The sequence below is a fragment of the Falco punctatus genome, assembly GCF_963210335.1.
Source record: "Falco punctatus genome assembly, chromosome: 19".
Classification (NCBI taxonomy): domain Eukaryota; kingdom Metazoa; phylum Chordata; class Aves; order Falconiformes; family Falconidae; genus Falco; species Falco punctatus.
The window spans coordinates 6618780-6642216 of NC_137599.1; the positions used below are offsets into that span (position 1 = coordinate 6618780).

The 23437-nt window shown below is 49.3% G+C and overlaps 1 protein-coding gene across 1 annotated transcript; it reads left to right on the forward strand.

Moving 5' to 3' along the window:
* The first annotated feature begins 17353 nt into the window (after window positions 1-17353).
* LOC308055529 (ribosome-binding protein 1-like) lies at window positions 17354-19898 on the forward strand. The gene is made up of 3 exons (XM_080369549.1): window positions 17354-18064; window positions 18401-18519; window positions 19315-19898. Exons 1-3 carry the CDS (start codon window positions 17990-17992, stop codon window positions 19559-19561), a joined length of 441 nt encoding a protein of 146 aa, XP_080225675.1. The 5' UTR covers window positions 17354-17989; the 3' UTR covers window positions 19562-19898.
* The last annotated feature ends 3539 nt before the right edge of the window (window positions 19899-23437 follow it).

Here is a 23437-nt window from a genome sequence, read left to right on the forward strand (position 1 = left end):
TGACACAACATGAAATGTTTGCCTCTCTGATTGTTAACGCTAGATCACGCCTGTTAACCTTATCAGGGAAGGATTTTGTCTCTATTTGTCTACCAATAACAACAGTATACTTAAAATGGCTTTATTGGCAATCAGACACCTTTGTTATGGCACTTGCCGACTATACGGGTCAAATAACTTCCCATCCACCTTCACACAAACTGTTTAACATTGATTTTCGTCTGATGTTAAAACCCAGAAGAAGCGAACAACCCTTACAGGTACTTACTGTGTTTACAGGTGGATCAGGCAAATCACATAAATCTGTTCTCCTATGGTGGGATGATCAACGGAGACAATGGGACTCGGACATAGAGACAGTCTCCGGTTCACCTCAAATAGTACAACTGAATGCAGTTGTTCGTGTTTTCCGAAAATGGAACGTACCACTCAACCTTGTTACTGATTCCACTTACGTTGCAGTTGTTGTTACACGAGCCGAAGCTTCTGTGCTGCGGAATGTTTCACATTCACAACTTTTTACCCTGTTACAGGAACTTATTTTCCTTTTGGACTCTCGATCTGCACCTTATTTTGTTATGCATATTAGGTCTCACACCTCACTACCTGGTTTTCTTGCAGAAGGCAATCGACGAGCTGATCTATTGACGTTACCAGTCCAAGTATTGCCAGACCGGATTGCACAAGCTAAACTAAGTCACTCTTTTTTCCATCAAAATGCTGGAGCTCTTAAGCGACAGTTTGACCTTACTTCTCAACAAGCGTCAAATATTATTGCTGTCTGTCCTGATTGTCAAAAACATTCTTTCCCATCAATTGCTACAGGAGTTAATCCTAGAGGATTACAAAGCCTACAATTATGGCAAACAGATGTCACACATTATTCTGAATTTGGTAACCTTAAATATATCCACTCTTCCATTGATACATTTTCAGGTGCCTTGTTTGCCCCTTGTTGCACAGGAGAAAAGGCACGAGATGTTCGTAGACATTTAATGCGTGCTTTTGCTACTTTAGGTATTCCCTTAAAGATAAAGACAGATAATGGTCCAGCTTATGTTTCAACAACTATAAAAACCTTTTTTGCCCTATGGGGTATAACTCATATTACTGGCATTCCTCATTCCCCCCCCGGTCAATCTCTCATTGAACGGTCTCATCAGTCTCTAAAACGTTTATTACAACAACAAAAAGGGGGAATGGGAATGGCTATTCCGGAGGAACAGTTACAGAAAGCATTGTATGTTTTTAATTTTTTGAATTGTTCTTTAATAGATAACAACCCACCAATAGTTCGACATTTCACTGCAAATACCTCCTTCGAGGCACGGGTTAAAGCCCCAGTATTGGTTCGAGATCCAGAAAAAGGTAAAATTATGGGACCATATCCTCTTGTTACATGGGGAAAAGGTTATGCTTGCGTCTCTACAGAAAAAGGACCCAGATGGATCCCAGCGAAGAATGTAAGACCTTTCCGTGAACCTTTACTGCAGGCAACTGATACCGACACCGACCCTACAGAATGAAATAAAAACTGTGTGAGGATTACTGTTTTGCATTAATGTTAGATACCCCAAATCAGGACATAGAATATAGATTTCGCTTTTTACAGCGCCTAGAACGAACACTATCACCCTGGATCAAACCACTTAACAAAGGTAATACTCTTGGACCAAGCAGGGGAACAGGACAACTCATTGTACATGGAACAATGATTCCATTGACACTGATAAGGGGAAGGGAGGATTCATAATGAGAGAACAGCTAAGTATTGTGAAGGAGAATAGGAAAGATAAACATGGTTATTTAGTGTTTAATAGGTGTCTGCACGCTTGTAGAGATATATAGTTATGTAACTACAGGAATGGTTTCTGCCCTGAGCCTGGTGGCGCACACAGCTGCGGTTTGTGTCCTGGCTCAGAGATGTAAATAGGGGCTTCTCTGTTATGGTAAAGTGTCTCTCTTTGCATAAAGAAGAGGGAACGAAGAGAATGACCCCAGAGGTATGTTCAGAGAAGGCATGCGATGTTTCGAACTTTTTGACTGAACCAGTTCTTGTTTGGTGTGCCCTTCCACCTATGTATAATGTTAATCCAAAAGAAGATGATATTGTTTACACTTTGAATGTCGATAATTGTCTTTCTGTAGATGCTAATGTAGTAGGAGGCTATGATGGGAACGTGTCGCAGCGGTTCTTCTCTTATCCAGAGTAACAGCAGGGAAAGCATTAAAGAGTTAAATCACCTTGTTTGGTAGGCAGTTAAGCATGTGAGTCAAAATTGCCACTGCTTTTTGTTGTTGGTTCAAGGACGTGGCTGTGAGGATTTGGATGGTATGTGCTGCGTGGATTTTAGGCGCCCCATTGCAGCAACATGTTATCAAAATCTGAGAAAATGTCAGCCTTTTTGGCATCCATTCACTCAATTGGCAGTATTGTTTGTTTGCTGTTACCTTGGTTGCTGTCATGTTTGCAAGGGCCCTGCAGAACATGGCAAACCTGGTGCTAGCTGTTCAAAAACAAAAAGGGGAAATTGTAAAATTGTACGGAACAAAGACAGTGGGTTATTTTGACATTGATAATATGTCTTAGTTGCTTTCTTATTTGTTCTATTACTTATACCTTGTTTTTACTCGTTCGGTTTCAAAGGTTCTTTTGTGCAACAGGAAGGGGGAGATGCAGGAGCGGTCTGCAAACTAGGACCATGCGTGGCAATCAGTTAGCTGAGGGGAATGTGCTCGAGCTTGTCTGGACAACAATTAACATGATGAGGCATGTTTGCAGAGCACAGGGGAGTGGGAGACAGATGGCGCCAAGGAAAGGTAACACCTTGCCGTTAATTGCTGGTAGTTAACCACCAATCAGGGATTGCCTAGTATGCAAGGCTTAGCTTCAAGAACCAATTAGTTCAAAACGCCCAGCTTCTGAAAGTGTATAAAAACTCGTGCTTCTGTACAATAAATTGACATCTGCTTGCATCAAGCTGCGTCCCGTCTCTTCATTTGCCGCATGACAGGAAGGAATTCTGTTGGTAGTTCTCATACTGCCACGGTAGCCAGTGTAAAGACACAAAAAAAGTTGGGCTACCTGCTTTCTGGGCTGAGATGGGGAACCGCTGACTTTTGGACTCGGCTGGAGACAAAATGTTCCAAGGCACACCCCATGCACAACTTTACCGGGGAAGGTGCCAGAAAGGAGTTCTGTTGGTAGTTCTCACACTGCCCCCCCGGTAGACAGATGAAAGGCACCACAAAAGATGTTCTCCCTCCTTTCTGGCCTGAGATGGGGAATCACTGACTTTTGGACTCTGCTGGAGACAAACAGTTCCAAGGCACACCCCATGCACAGCTCCACCGGGGAAGGTGCCAGAAAGGAGTTCTGTTGGCAGTTCTGACACTGCCCCTGTAGGCAGATGAAAGACACCACAAAAGTAGGGCTACCCTCCTTCTGGGCTGAGATGGGGAATGTTATAAATTGAGACCGCAACGGATCATAATCCAATTAAAATTTTATTAATTATAGCAAGTAGAATATGAGCAAAACAGCGCTGGATGACAGGGGAGTCTGCGCTCCGCCCACTGCTGTCCTGAGCAGTTCAAACAGTCCCTTTTTATACATCTTTACTTCCGTGTTCATGAGGTAGTGGAGTCATGCTTCAGTTGTTGTTAGGGGGTCGTTTTCTGCCTCCTGGTGGTCTTCCTCCTTTGTCCCATAGTTGACCCCTCACTCATATGTCCTTATATGGGGTTGTTTGCCCTGTTTCTGTCGGTTCCTGGACACCTGGTGGTTATCTTATCTTGCATCAGCGGTGTCTGGTTTAGTTTGTGTATTGCGGTTATCTTATCTTACAGAAGTGGTGTCTGGTAGCTGTTTGCATAAGAGTTTTTATATCTTTTGTTGCCTAAACTTTACATTGAGCTTAACATAAATCTTAATAAACAATACCCTAGTCCATAGTTTCTCACAATCCCCCTTTGGGGAATCGCTGACTTTTGGACTCTGCTGGAGACACACTGTTCCAAGGCACACCCCATGCACAACTCCACTGGGGAAGGTGCCAGAAAGGAGTTCTGTTGGTAGTCCTTACACTGCCCCGGTAGCCAGATGAAAGACACCACAAAAGTGGTTCTACCTGCTTTCTGGGCTGAGATGGGGAATCGCTGACTTTTGGAGTCGGCTGGTGACAAAATGTTCCAAACACCTGACGTGCGGAATTAAGACTCTATAACTCGAAAGTTATAAAGTAGGTATGTTTATTGCGCGCAGATGCACGGGGGATCGCTCCTCCACAAGCGTGCATACCCGAAGTGACGAACCATCCCACATTTATACAATGAAACAAATGAATATTCAATTAGCGCCTATACATATTTGTTACCTAAACCCCGCTTTGTATGTTAATTAGCTTATCAGTCCGTTTCCTGGAATGTGGTGGTCTTGCAGGTTTGTAGGTGATTCATGTTCTTGTGACCATCTGATCTTCTTCAGCAAGGAAAGGTGATTCATGTCCTTGTGACCATCCAATCTTCTTAGCACTCCCTCCCTCTAGATAGCATTTGAATGTCTCTCATCTTCTCTCATTCTCTTTTAAATAGCCCCTTTGTTAGAGAAAGAAGGGCAGGCGTCTCCCCGTCTCCCCTTTGTTAGAGGAAGAGGGGCAGGCGTCTCCTCAAAACTGTAGTTGTCTCCTCAGAGCTGTGTGCCTATGTGATCAGACACCGCACCCATGACTAGTCACCATACCTACATTTCTGAGTAGACATATACAATCACAGTCGGTGTTAAGCGTCCCCATTTCACACTATTTCTCCATATCAATCCCCCCTTTTTATTAAATTAAGTAAATTCTTTTACTTAAGCAGTCTTCCCGAATGATATAAAGCATCATACATAAGTGTTACCCTTTTAAACATTCTCCAAACCCACAAATATAACATAATGGTTAGTATTAAGGAAATTCCTCAACTGATCAATAAGATCACAATGGGGTGTACCATAGTGTTAAGAATTCCTGTTGCAGAAGGTGACCAGCCAAAGAGAGTATCCCACCAATTATGGTTTCCATCCTGTTCTACCTTTTTTTTTTTTTTTTTACATCATGGATCATAAGAAGAGTTTCATGTCCCTTTTCTTTGGTTTCTTCCAGTATACGTTGTAAAATCTACATGTTTTAATAGTTCTTTTATACTGCTTATATTTAGTCCTATGGGGGTAGGAATTATCATCTGTGATAGGGTAAAGTTGGATTTTAAGAATTGATGAGACACTACTGGGGCTGAGTAACTAAAATCGCATCCTGTGATAGTAGTAAAATTACAAATACAATAATTTGAATATTGTGCAGTCTCCTTTACCTCCCCATCTACGGTTATTGTGTTACACTTGGTTCTCAAACACGCACATCCCTTCCCTGCATATATAATTACTGTTTTCAAGTTTGCGTTTGGTTGGGCCTCGAAATGACATATATTCTGATCTGTATCTAAACAAGTATCCTGAGCCATTATAGTATTGCTTTCACAGAGGAAGCCCTGCTGTTCTCGCATAATACAAGATTCTTAATCTACTGTTTGCCACTTGTCGCCTATCTTTCTGGCCCATGTTCTATGTTCAAAAGGATATTTTCCTAGGCATATTATAAAGATGGGCTCGGTTAAGGTAAAATTGTGGCAACATTCCCGTGAATTAAAGCACATGGTTGTATTTAGAAGGGTAAATTCCTTATCTACCTTTCTGACATTAATCAGGGTGTCTCCTGAAATCTTGGTGTTATCTTTTTCATTATATGTTTGACACCCTACTTTTATCCTATCTCCTAATTTTCCCCATAATTGGTCGACTTTGTGTACATCCTCCTAATCCCATTGATTCCTTTGGTACACCTCATTTTCAGAAAAAAACACCATAGCTAGTTTCGTCTTTGAGTCCACCTTTCCCATTATTCCAGTGTGTTTTTTCTGGGCATGATTCCAAGGCCAGTTATCAGGCTCTTGGTTGTAGGCAAGAGAGAGGGTACAAAAAACCACAAATGGTTTAAACCCACTACTGATCATTTTAAGAATCTAAACGTTCCTCATATATACATATAAAATCTGTTTTGATCAAAAATATCTTTGTTTGAGTTGGGGCTTACTGATAACAAGTTGGGCAAGACTGGCCACTGGCTCAGTCCCAGACTCTTTTGTTCTATGTTGTTTGTTGTGGTGCCCTTCCCATATGGTGGATCCACAACCGCTCAGGTTCACTTACTTGCCACCCACATTATTCCCATTTGTCCGAGTAAATTTGAGTTTCAGTTCTTTTTTATCTGGGGTTACTCTCCACGAAGTTGCAGGGGCTTTCTTGATCCGGGTATGGTGAATCCAAGAATTCTGTCCCTCAACCTTGATTGCAGTATAGGTGGTGAGTAGGACTTGAAAAGGTCCGGTCCACTGTGGTTCCAGGGTTTTATCTGCAAAACACTTAACGTATACATAGTCCCCTGGTGGTATATCGTGAACAGGTCCATCCAGACCCCTACTGCGTGTTCCCATCACATGCTTCTCAATTCTTATTAATTGTTTGTTTAGTGCCATCATATAGGAAGTCATTGTTTCTTCACCAATCTGTGAAGACGTCCCCTTTTGTACCCCATAGGGTCGTCCATACAAAATTTCAAATGGGCTAAGCCCCTCTTTTGCTCTTGGTCTAGTTCGAATTCGTGTAAGAGCTAATGGCAAATATTGGGGCCAAGTTAGATTTGTTTCTTGACCTAGCTTGACAATCTGTTGTTTGATTAGATGATTCATCTTTTCCACCTGGCCACTCGATTGTGGTCGGTATGGGGTATGTAATTGCCAATCTATTCCTAGATGGTGGCTGATCTGTTGCACTATTCTGGACACAAAATGTGGTCCTCTATCCGAGGACATTACTGCTGGGACTCCAAACCTAGGTATTATCTCTTGGAGCAGTATTTTGGTCACTTCCCGGGCTTTAGCAGTTCTGCACGGGAAGGCTTCTGGCCAACCTGAAAAGGTATCTGTTAGTACCAATAAATATCGATACCCCCCTTTTTTAGGAAGTTCCGAGAAATCAATCTGCCAATGTTGCCCTGGAACATTTCCTTTCCCAATTTTTCCCAACTTTGGCCCCTTGGTAATCTTAGGATTAGTCTGGAGACAAAGATCACATTGTTGGGTTACTTGTCTAATAGTAGTATACGAGTTTCGTGCTATTATGTTTTAGTGAGATCCTTATATAGAGCTTCTGCCCCCCAGTGCCTTTTTCTATGTTCTTCCCGAACTACTGACCATGCCATGTAGGAAGGAATCACTATTCTCCCATGTGAGATTACAGCCCACCCTTCCTCATTATATGATCCCTCTAGGTCAGAAATCAGTTTGCGATCTTCTTTAGTATAGTCTGGTTTACCTTCTAGAGATATTTGTCCATCGGGTATTAGCGCACCCTCTACCTTGATTGCTTTTCTGGCTGCCTGTTTTGCTTCCCTGTCCGCCAGTTCATTTCCTCTTTCTAATTCTGTGCTCACTTTCTGGTGTGCCTTGATGTGCATAATTGCCACCCTTTCAGGAAGCTGGACCGCATTTAGGAGTTTCAAAATTTCTTCCGCATGTTTGATGATTTTTCCTTGGGAGTTTAACAGTCCCCTTTCTTTCCATATTGCTCCATGAGCATGTACCACTCCAAAGGCATATTTAGAATCAGTCCAAATATTTATAGGTTTTCCCTGAGCTCTCTCCAGAGCTCGAGTAAGGGCTATGATTTCAGCCTTCTGTGCCGAAGTGTCAGCTGGTAGCGGTCCCGATTCTATCACTTCTTCAGAGGTTGTAACAGCATATCCGGAATGTCGTTTTCCGTTCAGCATATAGCTGCTCCCATCCGTGAACCAATGTTCAGCTCCATTAATAGGAACATCCTTGAGATCTGTCCTACTAGAATAAGTGGCTTCGATTGTTTCTAGACAGTCATGATCGACTGATTCGCCAACATTCCCATTAAGAAACGAGGCCGGATTGACGATGTTTGTAGTCACGATCTCAACATCATCTTGTTCCACCATTATGGCCTGGTATTTTAGGAATCTCTGTGGGGAGAGCCAATGCCCCCCTTTTGTTTCAAGGACTGCAGACCCTGTGTGGGATACTAAGACAGTCATTTTCTGGCCCAAGGTAAACTTCCGGGCCTCCTGGATGTTTAGGATGACAGCTGCTACTGCTCTCAGGCAACCAGGCCACCCTTTTGCAGTGGCATCCAGCTGTTCAGAGAAGTATGCCACTGCCCGTCTGTATGGTCCCAAATCTTGTGCCAGTATTCCTAATGCCATTCCCTGTTTCTCATGGGAAAATAGGAAAAATGGCTTACTCACATCAGGAAGTCCTAGTGCTGGTGCCGACATTAAGGCTTTCTTCAGTTCATGGAAAGCTCTGTCTGATTCAGCATCCCACTGAAGATCCTTCTGATTAGCTGCTATCAGGGAATATAATGGTTTAACAAGCAAGCCATAATTACATATCCAAAGCCTGCACCATCCTGTCATTCCCAGAAATGTCTGCAGTTCCTTTACAGTTCGTGGTCGGGGGGCTTGGCATATGGCTTCTTTTCGGGCCTTCCCTAGGACCCGTTGTCCGGCACTGATCTCGTACCCTAGGTATGTGACTTGTTGTAACACCACCTGTGCCTTCTTCTTAGAAACCCGATATCCTTGTAGTCCCAGAACGTTCAGCAGGCTCACAGTCCAAATAATACAAGATTCTTCGGTTCTGGTTGCAATAAGAAGATCGTCTACATATTGTAACACTTTCCCTTCTCCTGACGGTGGTTCCCATAACTCCAAATCCTTTGCTAATTGGTTTCCAAAAATTGTGGGGCTATTTTTAAACCCCTGTGGCAACACCGTCCATGTGAGCTGGGTCTTTCGACCGCTTCTGGGATTTTCCCATTCAAAAGCAAAAATTCTTTGGCTGGCTTCGTGGAGAGGGAGGCAAAAGAAGGCATCTTTTAAGTCTAAAACTGTGAACCAAGCTAGGTCAGGTGTCAGGGTGGTTAGTAAGGTATAGGGGTTAGCTACTACAGGATACAGATCCTCTGTTATTTTGTTAATGGCCCTTAAATCTTGAACTATCCTATAAGACCCATCAGGTTTTTTAACTGGGAGGATAGGTGTGTTAAATTCTGACTCACATTCTTTTAGTAGTTTTAATTCTATGAATCGCTCTATGTTTGGACGAATTCCTTCCCTATCTTCCCTTTTCAGTGGGTATTGTTTAATTCTTATCGCACTCTGTCCTTCCTTTAATTTTACTATAACAGGTGATGCATTCTTGGCACGTCCCGGTATGTCAATTGCCCATACTCCGGGATATACCTGATCAATAATTCTGGTATCAATTTCCCTTTTTATAGGAGCACTGGCCAAAGATAGGCTCATAACCTGTATGTATTGGTGATCATTTACTTCCAGAGTAACTTCCCCTTTTTTAAATTTGATTGTTGCCTCCAATTGTTCTAATAAGTCCCTACCAAGAAGGGCCTTTGGGGAATTTGGCATTCTTGTTTGTTTTCTTAGTTTGTACTTTAAAGGTTTCAGGATGTTTTCCTGGTGGCCAGCAGCTCCCACAACTGTAACAAATAATTATTTTTTTACTGAAGTTCAACAAATAAGTTGGTTTCGTATTCACTAAAATTCCACCTCATACCCATTCCCTGCCCTAAAGGGCAGTTATGGGTCCTGTTGTACTGCAAATGCTGCAGCAATTGGGGTGACATTGTCAGGTCCTTCTGCTCAATTGTCAGCAACAGCAACCCCTCCTCCCCACCATCAGGAGGATTCGGGGCAGGAGATGCTGTTCCTGCTCTGCAGGTTACACAGGCCTGCCTCTGCAGCAGCATTTCTGTTTTAACCCTTTCTTACCCTGAATGCAAATCTGCTACTTGTTGCTTTAAGTCTGTGTTATTACATATCAGCCTTCGCAGGCAAACAGCAAACACCCTGCCGTGCGTCCAGCGTGACTCAGCCGCACCTTCGAGGGGGTACGGGGGTTTGTACAAACTCACCCCAATACTTTAACACTTTCACAAGGTCTTTGATTCTCCACCCACCCCCGCCTCAGGTTTTACATACATTAGTACAAGTTTTTATCTTACAACGTGTTTCATTCTAGTTGCTCCACAGAAGGAACCGCAACCTGAGCTTTTAACACAAAAATTTCAACAAGAACATCTTTCTAGTTTAGGTCTTAGGGGTTTTTCCTATCCTTTTCTAGAGCCATAATCAAAGATCAGGTGATGTTAATCCCTCACTCTTTCTAGTGCTAGTACCATAGGATCCCGAGGGGGTACTAATCCACAGTCCTTTTGCCACTCAGGTTTGTCCTGGAGGACGAAGAACATGTCTGTATACGATACTTCGTCCCATTTTCCCTCTCTCCTCAGAAACAACATTAATCACAGGAGAGTGTTATAATCTAACGTTCCTCCCTCCTGAGGCCATTTCGCATCACTCCAATTTATACAAAAGCCACCACTGATTACAATATTTAATCAATTTCCTTCTATTTTCGGTACCACCATGTCCTACGATATCACTCCAATGTTTTAATATACAACCCAAGGGCGATTTTTCACAGGGCTTACTCCTTCCATTTCCCATTTTACAATTTTAATTACTTTGTTTTTCTCCGGCCGCCTTAGCCACCCAAGGTCGGAAACGCGGATAGAGCTCCTTACTCGTATTGCACTCAAACGCGTGTCTCAAGCACTCTTGCACTCACACTCAGTCAAAATAATTAAGCCATACACGGAAAATCAAAATGTGCATCTCAATCGCACCATTCACACTCTCCGGGCAGCCCTCAGTCACACAAGCAGTATGTTATACGGTACCGTGCACTTATGTACAACTTTTAGGAACACTGACAGTTCACAAAGTATGCATTTCAATGAACAATTGCCAAAAAAACAAACAACAAACAAAAAACCACATTTTTCCTGATCTTAAGCAGAGTGTTAAGTTTTCCGCTATTTGCCATTAATTACCAGAATATTATTATTTTTCAACATACATTTCATAACTCCAAGTTTTGAACATGTAACAAGACAACACACAGAACAAACAAGACACAGAGCGCTATTTCAGTTGTTATATTCTAGGAATTCCCCAATTCTTAAGACAACCCAATGGAAGTTTTTAGCTTCCCCCTTTTTTCCTACGCAAAAGTTTCCCTTTTACTTTTGCTAAGAGGTCCCTCTTGTTCCTGTGAGATTCCGCCTTATTTCGTCCTGCCCCCCGCTTTCTGTCACGAGGTCTCCGGGCTTTTAGGAATGGCAGTAACCTCGGGTTTGCTCGATCTGCCCTCAAGATCGCTAGCAGCCACCCCTTGGTCAGCAAACCCCCTCCCAAGGTACCTTTCCTCCTGGGGACTACGCTGCGCGCCGGACGTCTCCGTGCGTCTCACCAGCCGCCCCGTTACTAAACATACCGTTTTATCCGCGGATCCAGGGGTTCTCTTCTGCTCCCCGGTGAACAGCTGAGAAGAGGAGGCTCCTCCGAGGAAATCTCCCGGGGCGTGCCTAGGAGCGTCCGCTCCGCAGCTGGTCCCTCAGCCGAGCAGAAATCCTCCTGGCTGGCTCGCCAAAACTGACGTGCGGAATTAGACTCTATAACTCGAAAGTTATAAAGTAGGTATGTTTATTGCGCGCAGATGCACGGGGGATCGCTCCTCCACAAGCGTGCATGCCCGAAGTGACGAACCATCCCACATTTATACAATGAAACAAATGAATATTCAATTAGCGCCTATACATATTTGTTACCTAAACCCCGCTTCGTATGTTAATTAGCTTATCAGTCCGTTTCCTGGAATGTGGTGGTCTTGCAGGTTTGTAGGTGATTCATGTTCTTGTGACCATCTGATCTTCTTCAGCAAGGAAAGGTGATTCATGTCCTTGTGACCATCCAATCTTCTCCAGCAAGGAGACTTAGCACTCCCTCCCTCTAGATAGCATTGGAATGTCTCTCATCTTCTCTCATTCTCTTTTAAATAGCCCCTTTTGTTAGAGAAAGAAGGGCAGGCGTCTCCCCGTCTCCCCTTTGTTAGAGGAAGAGGAGCAGGCGTCTCCTCAAAACTGTAGTTGTCTCCTCAGAGCTGTGTGCCTATGTGACCAGACACCGCACCCATGACTAGTCACCATACCCACATTTCTGAGTAGACATATACAATCACAGTCGGTGTTAAGCGTCCCCATTTCACACTATTTCTCCATATCACCGGGGAGAATGTTTTCACTACATCCGTGCTCAGACTGTTCCCCTTTTCACTGCAGGCTCTCTCAGGAGCGCATCTCTCCTTTCTAGGGCTACCCTGGGTATGGCGGGTGAGGAAGCTACACGCAGGCAGGCTCCAATGGCTGACTCATCTCCCGCTGGCTCTGGAGAGGTGGGTGAAAGAATCAGAGTGAGAATCTGGGCTGTAGAGACCAGAAAGGCTTTGCTGCTCCAAGGGGTCAACAATGGACTCTTTTTTTGGAGATCAGGGAGCCCAACCCAAGCCCATCTGATGTGGAGAAAAGCTGAATTTCTTCAGGATTTTTTTTTTTTTTAACTTCCACCTGTGCAGCACAGCCTCCCTGGCTAGTTCGAGTCCACTGGCCAGCTGTCGTGTGAAGGCTGGCACTGCTGCACAACGATCCTGTCTGTCTTGCAGGCTGTGAGATTTTGGCCCAGTGCAGCAGGAGGAACTGAAGGGGGTCAGCGCTCTCTGGCTACAAGCCAGGCCGACTGAGCATGAAATCTCTGAATGCTGCAGCAACATGTTTACTCCTTGGTTAATGGTGTCTGACAGGCTGAACAGAACTTTGCTTCTCCACATGGAGATGCAATGCCTTTTGAAATGAGTAATCACAACCACATCTCTAAATCAAGCGCATTGTTAATTACTACTGTTGCACAGGATGTTTGAGATCGTGTCTTTCAACAGACACAGGCTTGAACGTCCTCTGCCACAGCAGCAGCTCTAGAAGGAATCTAATGGTTTCTAGCCTGTATGGTGCAGATGTGCTGCTCTGCGTGGCACAGCTATGGTGTCACAGACACTGCAAAACCTGCTCTTGTCCTGCGCACAGTTCTAGTGCCTCTAAAATTCAGTCAGACAGTGTATGTTTTAGCCAGAGCTCATTTGAGCTGCATCACAGGGCATTTCACTTGTGAAGTTCTCATCTCTCACTAGTATCTCAAAAAACCCAGCCATCCACAACCAAAAACCAAAGGCCAATCCAGCATCCAGCTGCTTTGGCAGGTGGCGGGAGCAGCTGACGGGGCTGGAGAGCATTTGCCAGCCGTCAGTGATGCCCTTGCCCTAAGCTGGAGTGGCGAATTTTGATCTAAGTCTGACGTGGTGGCAGTGTGAGGTCAGCAGCTCTGTTGGTACCAGCGCATTGTTGGGGTTGCTAGATGAGGAATGCAGGGCGCTCAGCTCCGCCCCGGTCAGCTCCGGGGCACATTGGTCTGGCCCTAAAGCCAGCAGAAGGACGTGGGTACATGTTCTCTGGACCCTCGTTTCTGTTTCCTGCCAGGAAGAGGAAATCCATCCCTTTTCACCCTGCAGGTTAGGAATAATCCCTCTGTCCCGATGGGGACCATCCCAAAGTGATGCTGCGTTGTCAGGAGGGAGGGGGCTGGCACCAGCTGTGCTGGGATGGAGCCGGCTGAGGCCGCTGAAATCCCAAACGACCGGGATGGACCTGGGGTAGCGATGCCTGTAGTATCAGCTGGGATCTCGCGCGGTGCCCTGGTGTAGAAAGTTGGTCCTGCCAGGGGAGGCTGGTTCCAGCTGGCGTTGGCAGCCTGCCCGCCTGCCGGCTCTCTGCTGCTTTGTCTGGGATGCTTGGCGAGGCGGGCAGGGAGAGCTGGGCTGCTGATTGAAACAGCCCTCAACAACCCCCCTGGGGGCTGGAGACGACGTTTCCATTGCACTGTCACCCCCTGGCTGCACCAGTGCAGATTCGGCTGTGAGTGAGTTCGCCGCTGTCGGCTGTGAGAAAGGGAAAGGCTCTGAGGTCTCTCCCTGTGAGCACTGAGGTTTTGAAAAGATGCTGATCTCCTTAGTTTTATTCTTATTTTTGCCTCCTCCCTTTCCAGCCACTCCCTCCGTCCCCAGCCCACAACCTCTTAAAGAGGAAATTCAATGATGTTTACAGTTAAGCGCAGGGATGGGAACTTCTGATAGCCGAGAGCTTGATGCATTGATCACGAGAAAGCGCAGCCTGGCACCTCCTGGGGAGTGCCCCTGCGCAGATGAACTGCCTGACTGCAGCATCGGGGGGGTTGTGAGCCACGTGGAGGTGATGCCCATGGGGGAAACGCACGAGTGGGACAGCGGGGAAGACTGGCTTCCAGACTCGGGACGGGGTTCGGTTAGTGATTAAGAAGAGTGGAGGCAGCAGCATCTTCGTCCGCGTGGGGTTGCACCCTGCCTGCCAGGTCTCAGACCAGGCAGTACAGTCTCCGTTGTGGCTCTGTGTGTTATGGGTGGAGAACCTGAGCGTGGAGAGGAGGGTGGGAACGGATGCCCGCCAGTTAACAGCAGAGGTGGAAAGAGAAGCACCACATCCAGTGCTCCCTTTGCAAGTCTTGTTTCTTCCTGTGGGCATCTGCTGGGGAAATGAGATGGTTAATGACCATGCTTTTGCTTTTTTTTGGCTTGAACTTAGGCCTTTTCCTGGTGTTTGCATTGCAAGGAGATGGTAGCGTCTTGGTTCTCTGTGTGGCGTCTGTAGCATCATTGCTGGGGTGGTTCTCATCACTGGAGGCTGGGAGCAGCGACCCAGTGGGATGTGGTCACTGTGTGTCCTCCCTGCCAGGCTGGGCAGAGGCCAGCAGTGCTGCAGGGTGCGGGTGGCAAAGGGAGGCGGCCAGGGCTGTTGCAAAGTTGGGGAAAGCTCTCCCGTGCATGCTTTCCCCTTCCAGGGGGGTGTTTTATTCCAAAGCTGAGACCCTGGATGCACTTCCACCTGCGCCTGGGTGCAGAGATAAGGCAGGTGGCCCAGGGAGAGCCCAGGTCTTGGCCAAACTGCACCAGGCAGTCTGGAAACGGGCTCTCTTACTGCCGCAGGGCTGCAGGTATTGCCCAGGGTCGTGCAAAAGCGTCCCATTGGACATGTCATGGGCACTTTGCATATGGCTGTCTCTGATTGCATCCCTGTTTTTTTCTTCCCCCTCTTTGGTTCTTCTGGAGCTTGCTGCAGCCAGTGCAAGCAGCCCCTGCGGTGTGGCTGGAGCACCGTGCGCAGGCAGCGCAGCGGAGGAGCGCAAACCTGGGAGGGGGCGGGGGGTGTCAGCAGGTTGCCCACACAACACAGATGGACATGGGAAACTCGCTGCTCACAGAGAGGCCGTTGCGCCTCTTTGTTTTCCCCACTAACTGTTGTTCTGGTGTCTTGCAGGCACAGAAGAATAAGGCAGGATGGATGTCTATGACCCTCAGATGCTGAATGTTGCGCTCTTTGGAGGTTTGATGGTGGTATCGGCCATCGGGATCTTCCTGGTGTTCACCTTCGTGGAGAAGGTCCTCCGTCCTTCTGAGGAAGCCTTGGCCAAGCAAGGCAAAGGGCTTAAGAAGACTCAGCAGAAGGAAAAAGAGAAAAAGAAGAAAGAGGAAGCTGTTGAGAAAAAAGGAAAAGGAAAGAAAAATCAAGAGAAACCTAATGGACAGGTCCCAGAGGCGCACCAAAGTGCTCCAGTGGTCAGCTCTGTCACCATAAAGAAAAGCAATGTTCTTCCAGCCCATGAGGAGCAGAAGCATAATGGACCTGTCAAGAAGGTGGCTGCATCCAAGAAGAAGAGTGAGCCAGGTAAGGCCAAGTTCCTCTGCATATATCCCCGTCGGGTAAGCCGGCAGAGGGATCGGAGAAGGGCTGGAGTCATCTCGTTCCCTTAGCAAAGAGCTGGAATGAACCTGCCTGGTGAAAGGCAGGAGATGACCTTGCTGCTCTGCATCACTGGCACCGCTGCGTGGAGCAACAGTCCCCCAGCGAGGCTGTGTCATGATGGAGTCCAGTTTCTGATGCCCACCATGTCTCAGCTCCCTGGCATTAGCAAAGCGTGCCCAGCTCCGTCTGGAATCGCTCAGTGTGATGGAGGGTGGTGGCAGGGCGGCAGGAGCAGTAGCAGAGCCAGGCAGAGGTGGCAGCTGGCTCAGGGAACGCTTGTCTGTGGTGAGCGCCGTCCCCAGCGCTTGTCACATTGCTTTCAGTTAGAGAGGTATCAAACTTGGCTGTGGAAATCTGGGCGGTTGCTGGCGTGAAATGGCAGTTATGGGGTTGAAGTCAACTGAGGTGATGCTACTCAGCCCTGCCCATGGCTCGAGCGCTCCCAACCCCTCCTCTCTCCTCCCCAGCACCTGCGGACTCGGATGGGCCCCTCTACCTGCCCTACAAGACGCTTGTGTCCACAGTCAGCAGCATGGTGTTCAGTGAGGGGGAGGCCCAGCAGCTCATCGAGATCCTGACGGAGAAAGCGGGCATCGTCCAGGACACCTGGCACGCGGTAGGGCTGCCAGCAGCGTCGTGTCCACCAGGGCTGGGCCAAGCCTCCGGGGGTGCGGAGGGGCGAAGGCAGCCCGTTTTCGGGCAGGCTGTCCCCCGAGGGTCAGCCTTAGAGACGGGAGCTGAATTTTCCCTGCAGCAGAGGGCAGGACCCTGTGCGTGTGGGGTGGAGGGGTTGGATGCGTGGTGATGCAGGAGGTGGTGGTCCCCGCTGATGTGCCACCCTGTGCCGGCAGGCCAAGCAGAAGGGTGACCCTGTCACTGTCCTGGAACGCCAGCTGGAGGAGAAGGAGAAGCAGCTCACCACTAAGCAGGAGGCTGCAGCCGCTGCCAGAAACAAGGTGGAGGAGCTGAGTCAGGTAAGTGCCGCGCAGCCCTCCCGGCACCCCTGGCACAGGCTCTGCGCCTCACGGCTCGCCGTGTGCCTCCCTCTCCCCGCGTCTTACCTGCCCTTGGAGGTGAAGCCCAGGGGTTCTCTGGGCCCTTCATCCATTTGCTGTTTTCTCCCCAAAAAGGGGAGGAGATGCCCACCTGAGCTCCTCTCCTGGGCCTGATCCAGCCCGGGGAGGCACGTGCCCTGTTGGCAGCCGCAGCAGGAGCGGGCTAAAGCCGTGCCCGTAAGAGACTGCAGCTTTGTGCTGCTCTACGGAGGACAGTAAAGCCCTTCTCATCTCTTGGCAGAGCCCCTGAGCTGAGAAGGTGTTGAACAGTCCCTTTTTAAGGAGCCTGGTGCTATTTACAGCCCCCTTGCCTGACTCAGCCCCTTGCCTCCACCTCTCGTTGGGTGTTGAAGTCAGAACAGACCCTCGGCGCGTCGTGCTCAGCACCTCCTGCCCCGCAGCCGCCAGGACCCTGCTGCAGCAGGTCCATCTGCCTGCAGGCAGGAGAGGAGAGGGCGAAGCCACCCTGTGCACTGAGTGCTGCGCTAAACCCCGGCCTGTGCAGGCAGCCCAGGGCAGCGGCACGGCATCACCCAGCCGGCCAAGAGAGCACCCCTGCCTTGGCAGGGGGCGGAGGGGGAGTCTGTGTTGGATTTGTGGGGGTGTTTTCTTTTTTTAGTTTTCCTGCTTTGACGCAAACTTGATGTGATGATACTGATCCTGGGGCCGGGGAGGGGAATAAAATTCCAGGCCCTCACTCCTGTCTCTTAGCTGGCCCAATGTGGAACAACAGTGGCATCCAGTGGCCACTGAGCCCAAAGCTTAATGCAGGAGGAAATGTAAGTGCGGACGGTGTAGCTGGGCCTGGGGGCAGCGCCGAAAGGGTTACACTTCTTAAAGTCTTCTGAGCTAGGAGGCCACTTGGTTCGAGTCCCCTTAAAGCAGGGAAGTTCCTACGCTGAAACTGACCGGGTGGCTTCTCTCCTCGAAGGAGCTGGCGGCCGAGCGGGCCAAGGCGACAACCCTGGAGGGCAAGCTGAAGGAGCAGCTGCTGGCCCGCGAGCAGGAGATGGCAGCGGTGCAGGCACGCATGCAGGCCAGCTACCAGGACCATGTCAGCGAAACGCAGCAGCTGCAGGGCAAGGTGAGCCCCACGCGGTGCTCTGCAGCTTCCTCCGCTGGCTGCCGGCTGGCCCTCGGTGGCAGCTGCCTGGTCTTTTGGAGAAGACCGAGGTGGACGAGGGGACCAGAGCCTTGGGGAGGGGCGAGAGCCCCGCAGTGCTCCTGAGCCGTGGTGCTCACGCTAGAAGAGGGATGTGGGAGCATCCTCACGGGATGCAGCAGCCGCAGGGGCTGTCAGCATCAGCAGACACCTCGCTGTGGCTTCCTTGCCAGTCCCTCTTGCCCATGGAGTGGGCTCCTCAGGGGAGAGCTGAGGGGCTGGCAGCGGCGGCATTAACCCCTGTTAGTCTCTCCCTAGATCCGCACCCTGCAGGAGCAGCTGGAGAATGGCCCCGACACGCAGCTGGCTCGCCTGCAGCAGGAGAACTCCATCCTGAGCGATGCCTTCTGCCAGATCAGAAGTCAGATGGAGAGCAAGTAAGACTAGGGGTGGGGGTGGGGGGCAGAGCCTGGGGCCACCCTCTGGCAAGCCCTGGGGGTGGCTGTCCATCATGATTGGCCACCCCCTTTCTTGAGGGTGCTTCTACAGACGCCCCAGCTAGCTGGAGGTAGAGGAGGGAGTGAGGAAGAGATTGCCAAATGGCTTTTGTGGGCCTGGCAGGGGAAACAAGGATGCTTTTCCCAAGTGGAAGGGCAGGGGAAGCCCTCTCTGCTTTGGAGTCACCTGTGCTGATGCTAGCGGAGGGGGCAGAGGGAACCAGAAGGCACTGCAGCATTTCTCCACACTTCGGAGAGCTTGTGCTCACCAACTTCAGAAGAAATGTCGCTGGCTCTTTGATGGGAGCGGTGCTGCAGAGAACCGAGACCTGCCTGGTGCATACAGAACAACCAGGAGCTAGGGGGAAGAGTTTGGCGCTCCTTTTTGTAGAAAGTCTGAAATGGCTGGTGATTAACAGTGGTCAATTAATTACAGAGCAGAATCCAGCTGCTTAGAGTGCTTTCTCCTGTGTCTGGGAACACAGATCCTTGCATCTTCTATTTCATGAGAAAGGAATGTCTCCTGTGATTGAAACAGAGCTTTTGAAATTGATGTGTCAGCTCCTTCCACCCCATCCCTGAAGGACCAGGCATGTCCGAGAAGCAGGCCAACACAACCGTTGAGATGTTTCAAGCCCTGTTATCAGGCCCACAGGAGGATGTGTTCCCCCTGGGTAACGCCAGGGATGCTTGACTGGCCTGCGGGCTGGAATAACGCTGCTTCTGTTGGTGCAGGCAAAACGCTGAGGTGGCCAGGTTACAGGAGTGGTGCGGCAAGCTGATGAACGAGCTCTCTGAGAAGTCAGAGGTGCTGCAGCAAGAGAAGCAGCTGAGGAAGAGCTGGAAGATGAAAGTGGCAGCCTTGGAGAGGCAGATGGAGCAGCTGCAGGTCAGGCAAGCGCCTGCAAACCTGCTCCCCCCGGGTGTGAGGGTGGGGGGGAAGCCTAGATGGTGCACCGTGCTGGGTGGTAGCCTCAGGTGAGAGAGGAAACCCAGTGGCCCCTGCCAGCGGGTGCTCACGAGGACGTGGGTGCTCCCTCTCGACTCTGAAGCCCTTGGTGCAGGAGGTAGAGCTTGTGGCTTTGTTACTGTCACCGGGGTGTGGCTGGATTTGGGTTTTTTAGGGGTGTTTAAAGGACACCTCCCAGGTAGAGCCTCTGAGCACACCGCTGGAGCAGTGGTGCATCGCTGGCTTGTGGCCACCGAGGCAGCTCAGTGGAGACCTGAGGTGACCCGAGATGTTTTGGAGGGGGGAGTGTCGCCAGATGGCCAAGGGAGACTCAGGCAGATGCCTTCTTTTGACTCACATGTAGGAAAAACTAGGAAAAAAAAAAAGAAAGAACCGGGGCCAGGCAGCAAGCGAACTACAGGAGCGACTGAAGGTTACCCAGGACCAACTGGCCAAAGGGAGAATGAAGAAGTGTAAAGAACAGCTTCAGGAAACGGTACTGGTGGTGGCCACAGCCATCCCTCCCCTTGGTGCTGGTGGAGGGCAGGGGGAAGCGCGTGTCAGGCAGTGGTTGAAAACCGGAGACAAGGTGGCACTTGCTGCCAGAAACCATCTGGGTGGCTTTTGGGAAGCTCTGGGAGCACAGGAGATGGTGGTCATGGTTCTCCCTGCTCAAAAGGCAGGACCTGGCCCATCTGTGAAAGGCTTTGATGCTTGAGCTGCCACGAGAATAAGGTTGAGACCCAGTTGAGTAACCCACCTCTCTTTTCCTTCTCCAGGGGGAAGAGGACAGTTTGAAGGAAGGGACTTCAGCTTGATGAGTCTGTGACCTAGACCTTACTGTCAGCTTACCAAAATGCCTTACACATTCCTAAAACTAAAACTAAAAATATATGCCTGATTTACTGTAGAAAAAAGTTGCAAGCCATTCGTGACCTAAAACCTAGTTTTGAAACTTAAAAAAAACCCCAAACACAAAAACCCAACCAGTAAACACTGCAGGCATATGTTTGTAAGAAAATCTTCATACTGTTTTGTACAACTACCGTTTGTTCCCAAGGGCACCGCACCGACCACATCGGGGCAGGCAGAACCCACAGATCTGTGAAAAGGGAAGACTCTGTTTGTACATCAACTGGTGAAATTATTTTTTTTCTTTCTTTTTTACTTTTTTTGGTTTGTTTTGGGTTTTTTTTGTTTGTTGGAGTGCAAGAAGTGTGAAAGTGAGACCCAGCATGGAAGGAAGCCTCTCTTTGATGGGTGGCTCTTGGCACGTATCTTTTTGTGTATTTCTGGGTGTCGATGCATTTACAATGATGTAGTGAAAAGAGCTTATCCTTGCTTCATTTTCCCGGTTATTATTTACTAATTTTTTATTAAGTTTGCAAGCCAGCCAGGTGTTTGGGGTCACTGAAGAAGGACCCTGCTGTGGCCGGGAGCGGATCCTTTATTCCCCGCCTTGCTTGCTGTGCTGCAAACAGCCATCCCCTCTGTTTTTTCTCCAAGATACGCAAAGGAGAGAACCCTTCCCTTCCAGCCACGAGTGTCCTCACACTGGCTGCACCCCGAGGTCCCCTGCCATGGGGTCAGGCTGAGCGTGGGGACAGGGCACAGCAGCGTGAGCGTGGGGACAGGGCACAGCAGCACAGCCTCGCCAGCCCAGCGCAGGCTGCTCCTGCTCTCTTAAGCCTCAGCGCACCCCTGAAATTCTGTCCCTGCAGGTGCTGTGTGGTGGTGGTCCTTGGGCACTGCCAGGCTCTTCAGCCTTCTCTCTCCTCTTCTTGTGGCTTTCCTTTTGAAACTCCACACAAACCCACCCTTTTTTCCCCAGGTTTTCTTCTTTTTAAATAATTTTTCTTTTTTTTTTTTTTTAATTTCAAGTTGGTTTATTGGGAAATGGCAGAGACGACGTCACAGCTCGGTGCCTGCCTCCTCACAATAAAGCTGCTGAGCCTGGCGCTGACATCAGTGGGATTTGAGGAGCTGGTGGGGGGAAAAGGCCCCCAGAGTACTTGGTACCTCTGGGGTGTGTGAAGAACCAAGGCCAGGAAGGGGGATGAAGGCCAGACCCGCCTCCATTTTGTTCCCAGAGAAGTCTGCGTGTGCTCAGCCTCTATATTAGACACACCAGAGATTCCACGCAGGCAGGACTAGGTAGACACGTGTCCTGTCCCCCCAGCACTGCAGCTTTGGGGGTCATGATGGAGAAGGGATGTGCAAATCACACTTGGGCTGTGCGGTATGTGCATGACCTGTCTCTGGTCAGGCAAGAAAAAGGGGTCCTGCTGAATTCTGGCTGAGGGAATGGCAAGCTGAGAGCCCACCACCCACCACCACCCCTACTGCCTGGTGATTAACAGTGGTCAATTAATTACAGAGCAGACTCCAGCTGCTTAGAGTGCTCTCTCCTGTGTCTGGGAACACAGATCCTTGCGTCTTCTATTTCATGAGAAAGGAATGTCTCCTGTGATGGAAACGGAGCTTTTGAAATTGATGTGTCAGCTCCTTCCACCCCATCCCTGAAGGACCAGGCATGTCCGAGAAGCAGGCGAACACAACCGTTGAGATGTTTCAAGCCCTGTTATCAGGCCCACAGGAGGATGTGTTCCCCTTGGGTAACGCCAGGGATGCTTGACTGGCCTGCGGGCTGGAATAACGCTGCTTCTGTTGGTGCAGGCAAAACGCTGAGGTGGCCAGGTTACAGGAGTGGTGCGGCAAGCTGATGAACGAGCTCTCTGAGAAGTCAGAGGTGCTGCAGCAAGAGAAGCAGCTGAGGAAGAGCTGGAAGATGAAAGTGGCAGCCTTGGAGAGGCAGATGGAGCAGCTGCAGGTCAGGCAAGCGCCTGCAAACCTGCTCCCCTCAGGGAGATGGGGCGGGTGGCTGAATTGTGTGGGATCCGTGGGGCTGGCCATGGGGAAAGCTCGGGGGGAGATGAGCGTCCGCATTTGGAAAGCGAGCTGCCTGGCGGACCTCTTCATTGCCTCCTGCCCCCTGTCAGTTTGTCACATGCAACGAGCTCTATTGCACATCCCCGGCAAAGCCAAGGGGCACGCTGCCCTGGTGGGAGCCGTTCTCGCTCACCTGTGAAGCTCCCCAGCTGGCTGTGAGGGTGGGGGGGAAGCCTAGATGGTGCACTGTGCTGGGTGGTAGCCTCAGGTGAGAGAGGAAACCCAGTGGCCCCTGCCAGCAGGTGCTCACGAGGACGTGGGTGCTCCCTCTCGACTCTGAAGCCCTTGGTGCAGGAGGTAGAGCTTGTGGCTTTGTTACTGTCACCGGGGTGTGGCTGGATTTGGGTTTTTTAGGGGTGTTTAAAGGACACCTCCCAGGTAGAGCCTCTGAGCACGCCGCTGGAGCAGTGGCGCATCGCTGGCTTGTGGCCACCGAGGCTGGTAAGATGCACGGAGACGTCCGGTGCGCAGCGTAGTCCCCAGGAGGAAAAGGTACCTTGGGAAGGGGGTTTGCTGACCAAAGGGTGGTCGCTAGCGATCTTGAAGGCAGATCGAGCAAACCAAGGTTACTGCCAAATCCTATGAAAAGCCCGGAGGCCTCGCAATGGAAAGCGGGGGGTGGGATGGAATAAGGCAGAATCTCACAGTAATAAGTTAAAAAAAGAGGGACCTCATAGCAGAAAGTAAGGGAAACTTTGCGTCGGGAGAAAGGAAAACAGGGGAGTAACAAAATCTTAAATAATTCATTACCAATAGTCGTTTTTATTATCTGTTACATATTCTGCACAAGGCACTCCAGAAGCAGCCATGGCCCTCACGGAGCCTCCTGGCCAAAAGACTTCAGTCTTGAGGGCAAAGGCTGAAGAGTGCATGAAAGTGAGAGAGACACAGGGGCAAGCACTTGTCCCACCTTGTAACATCACTTGTCGGCATCTTCTCATCTGACCCCAGGCTGCAAAG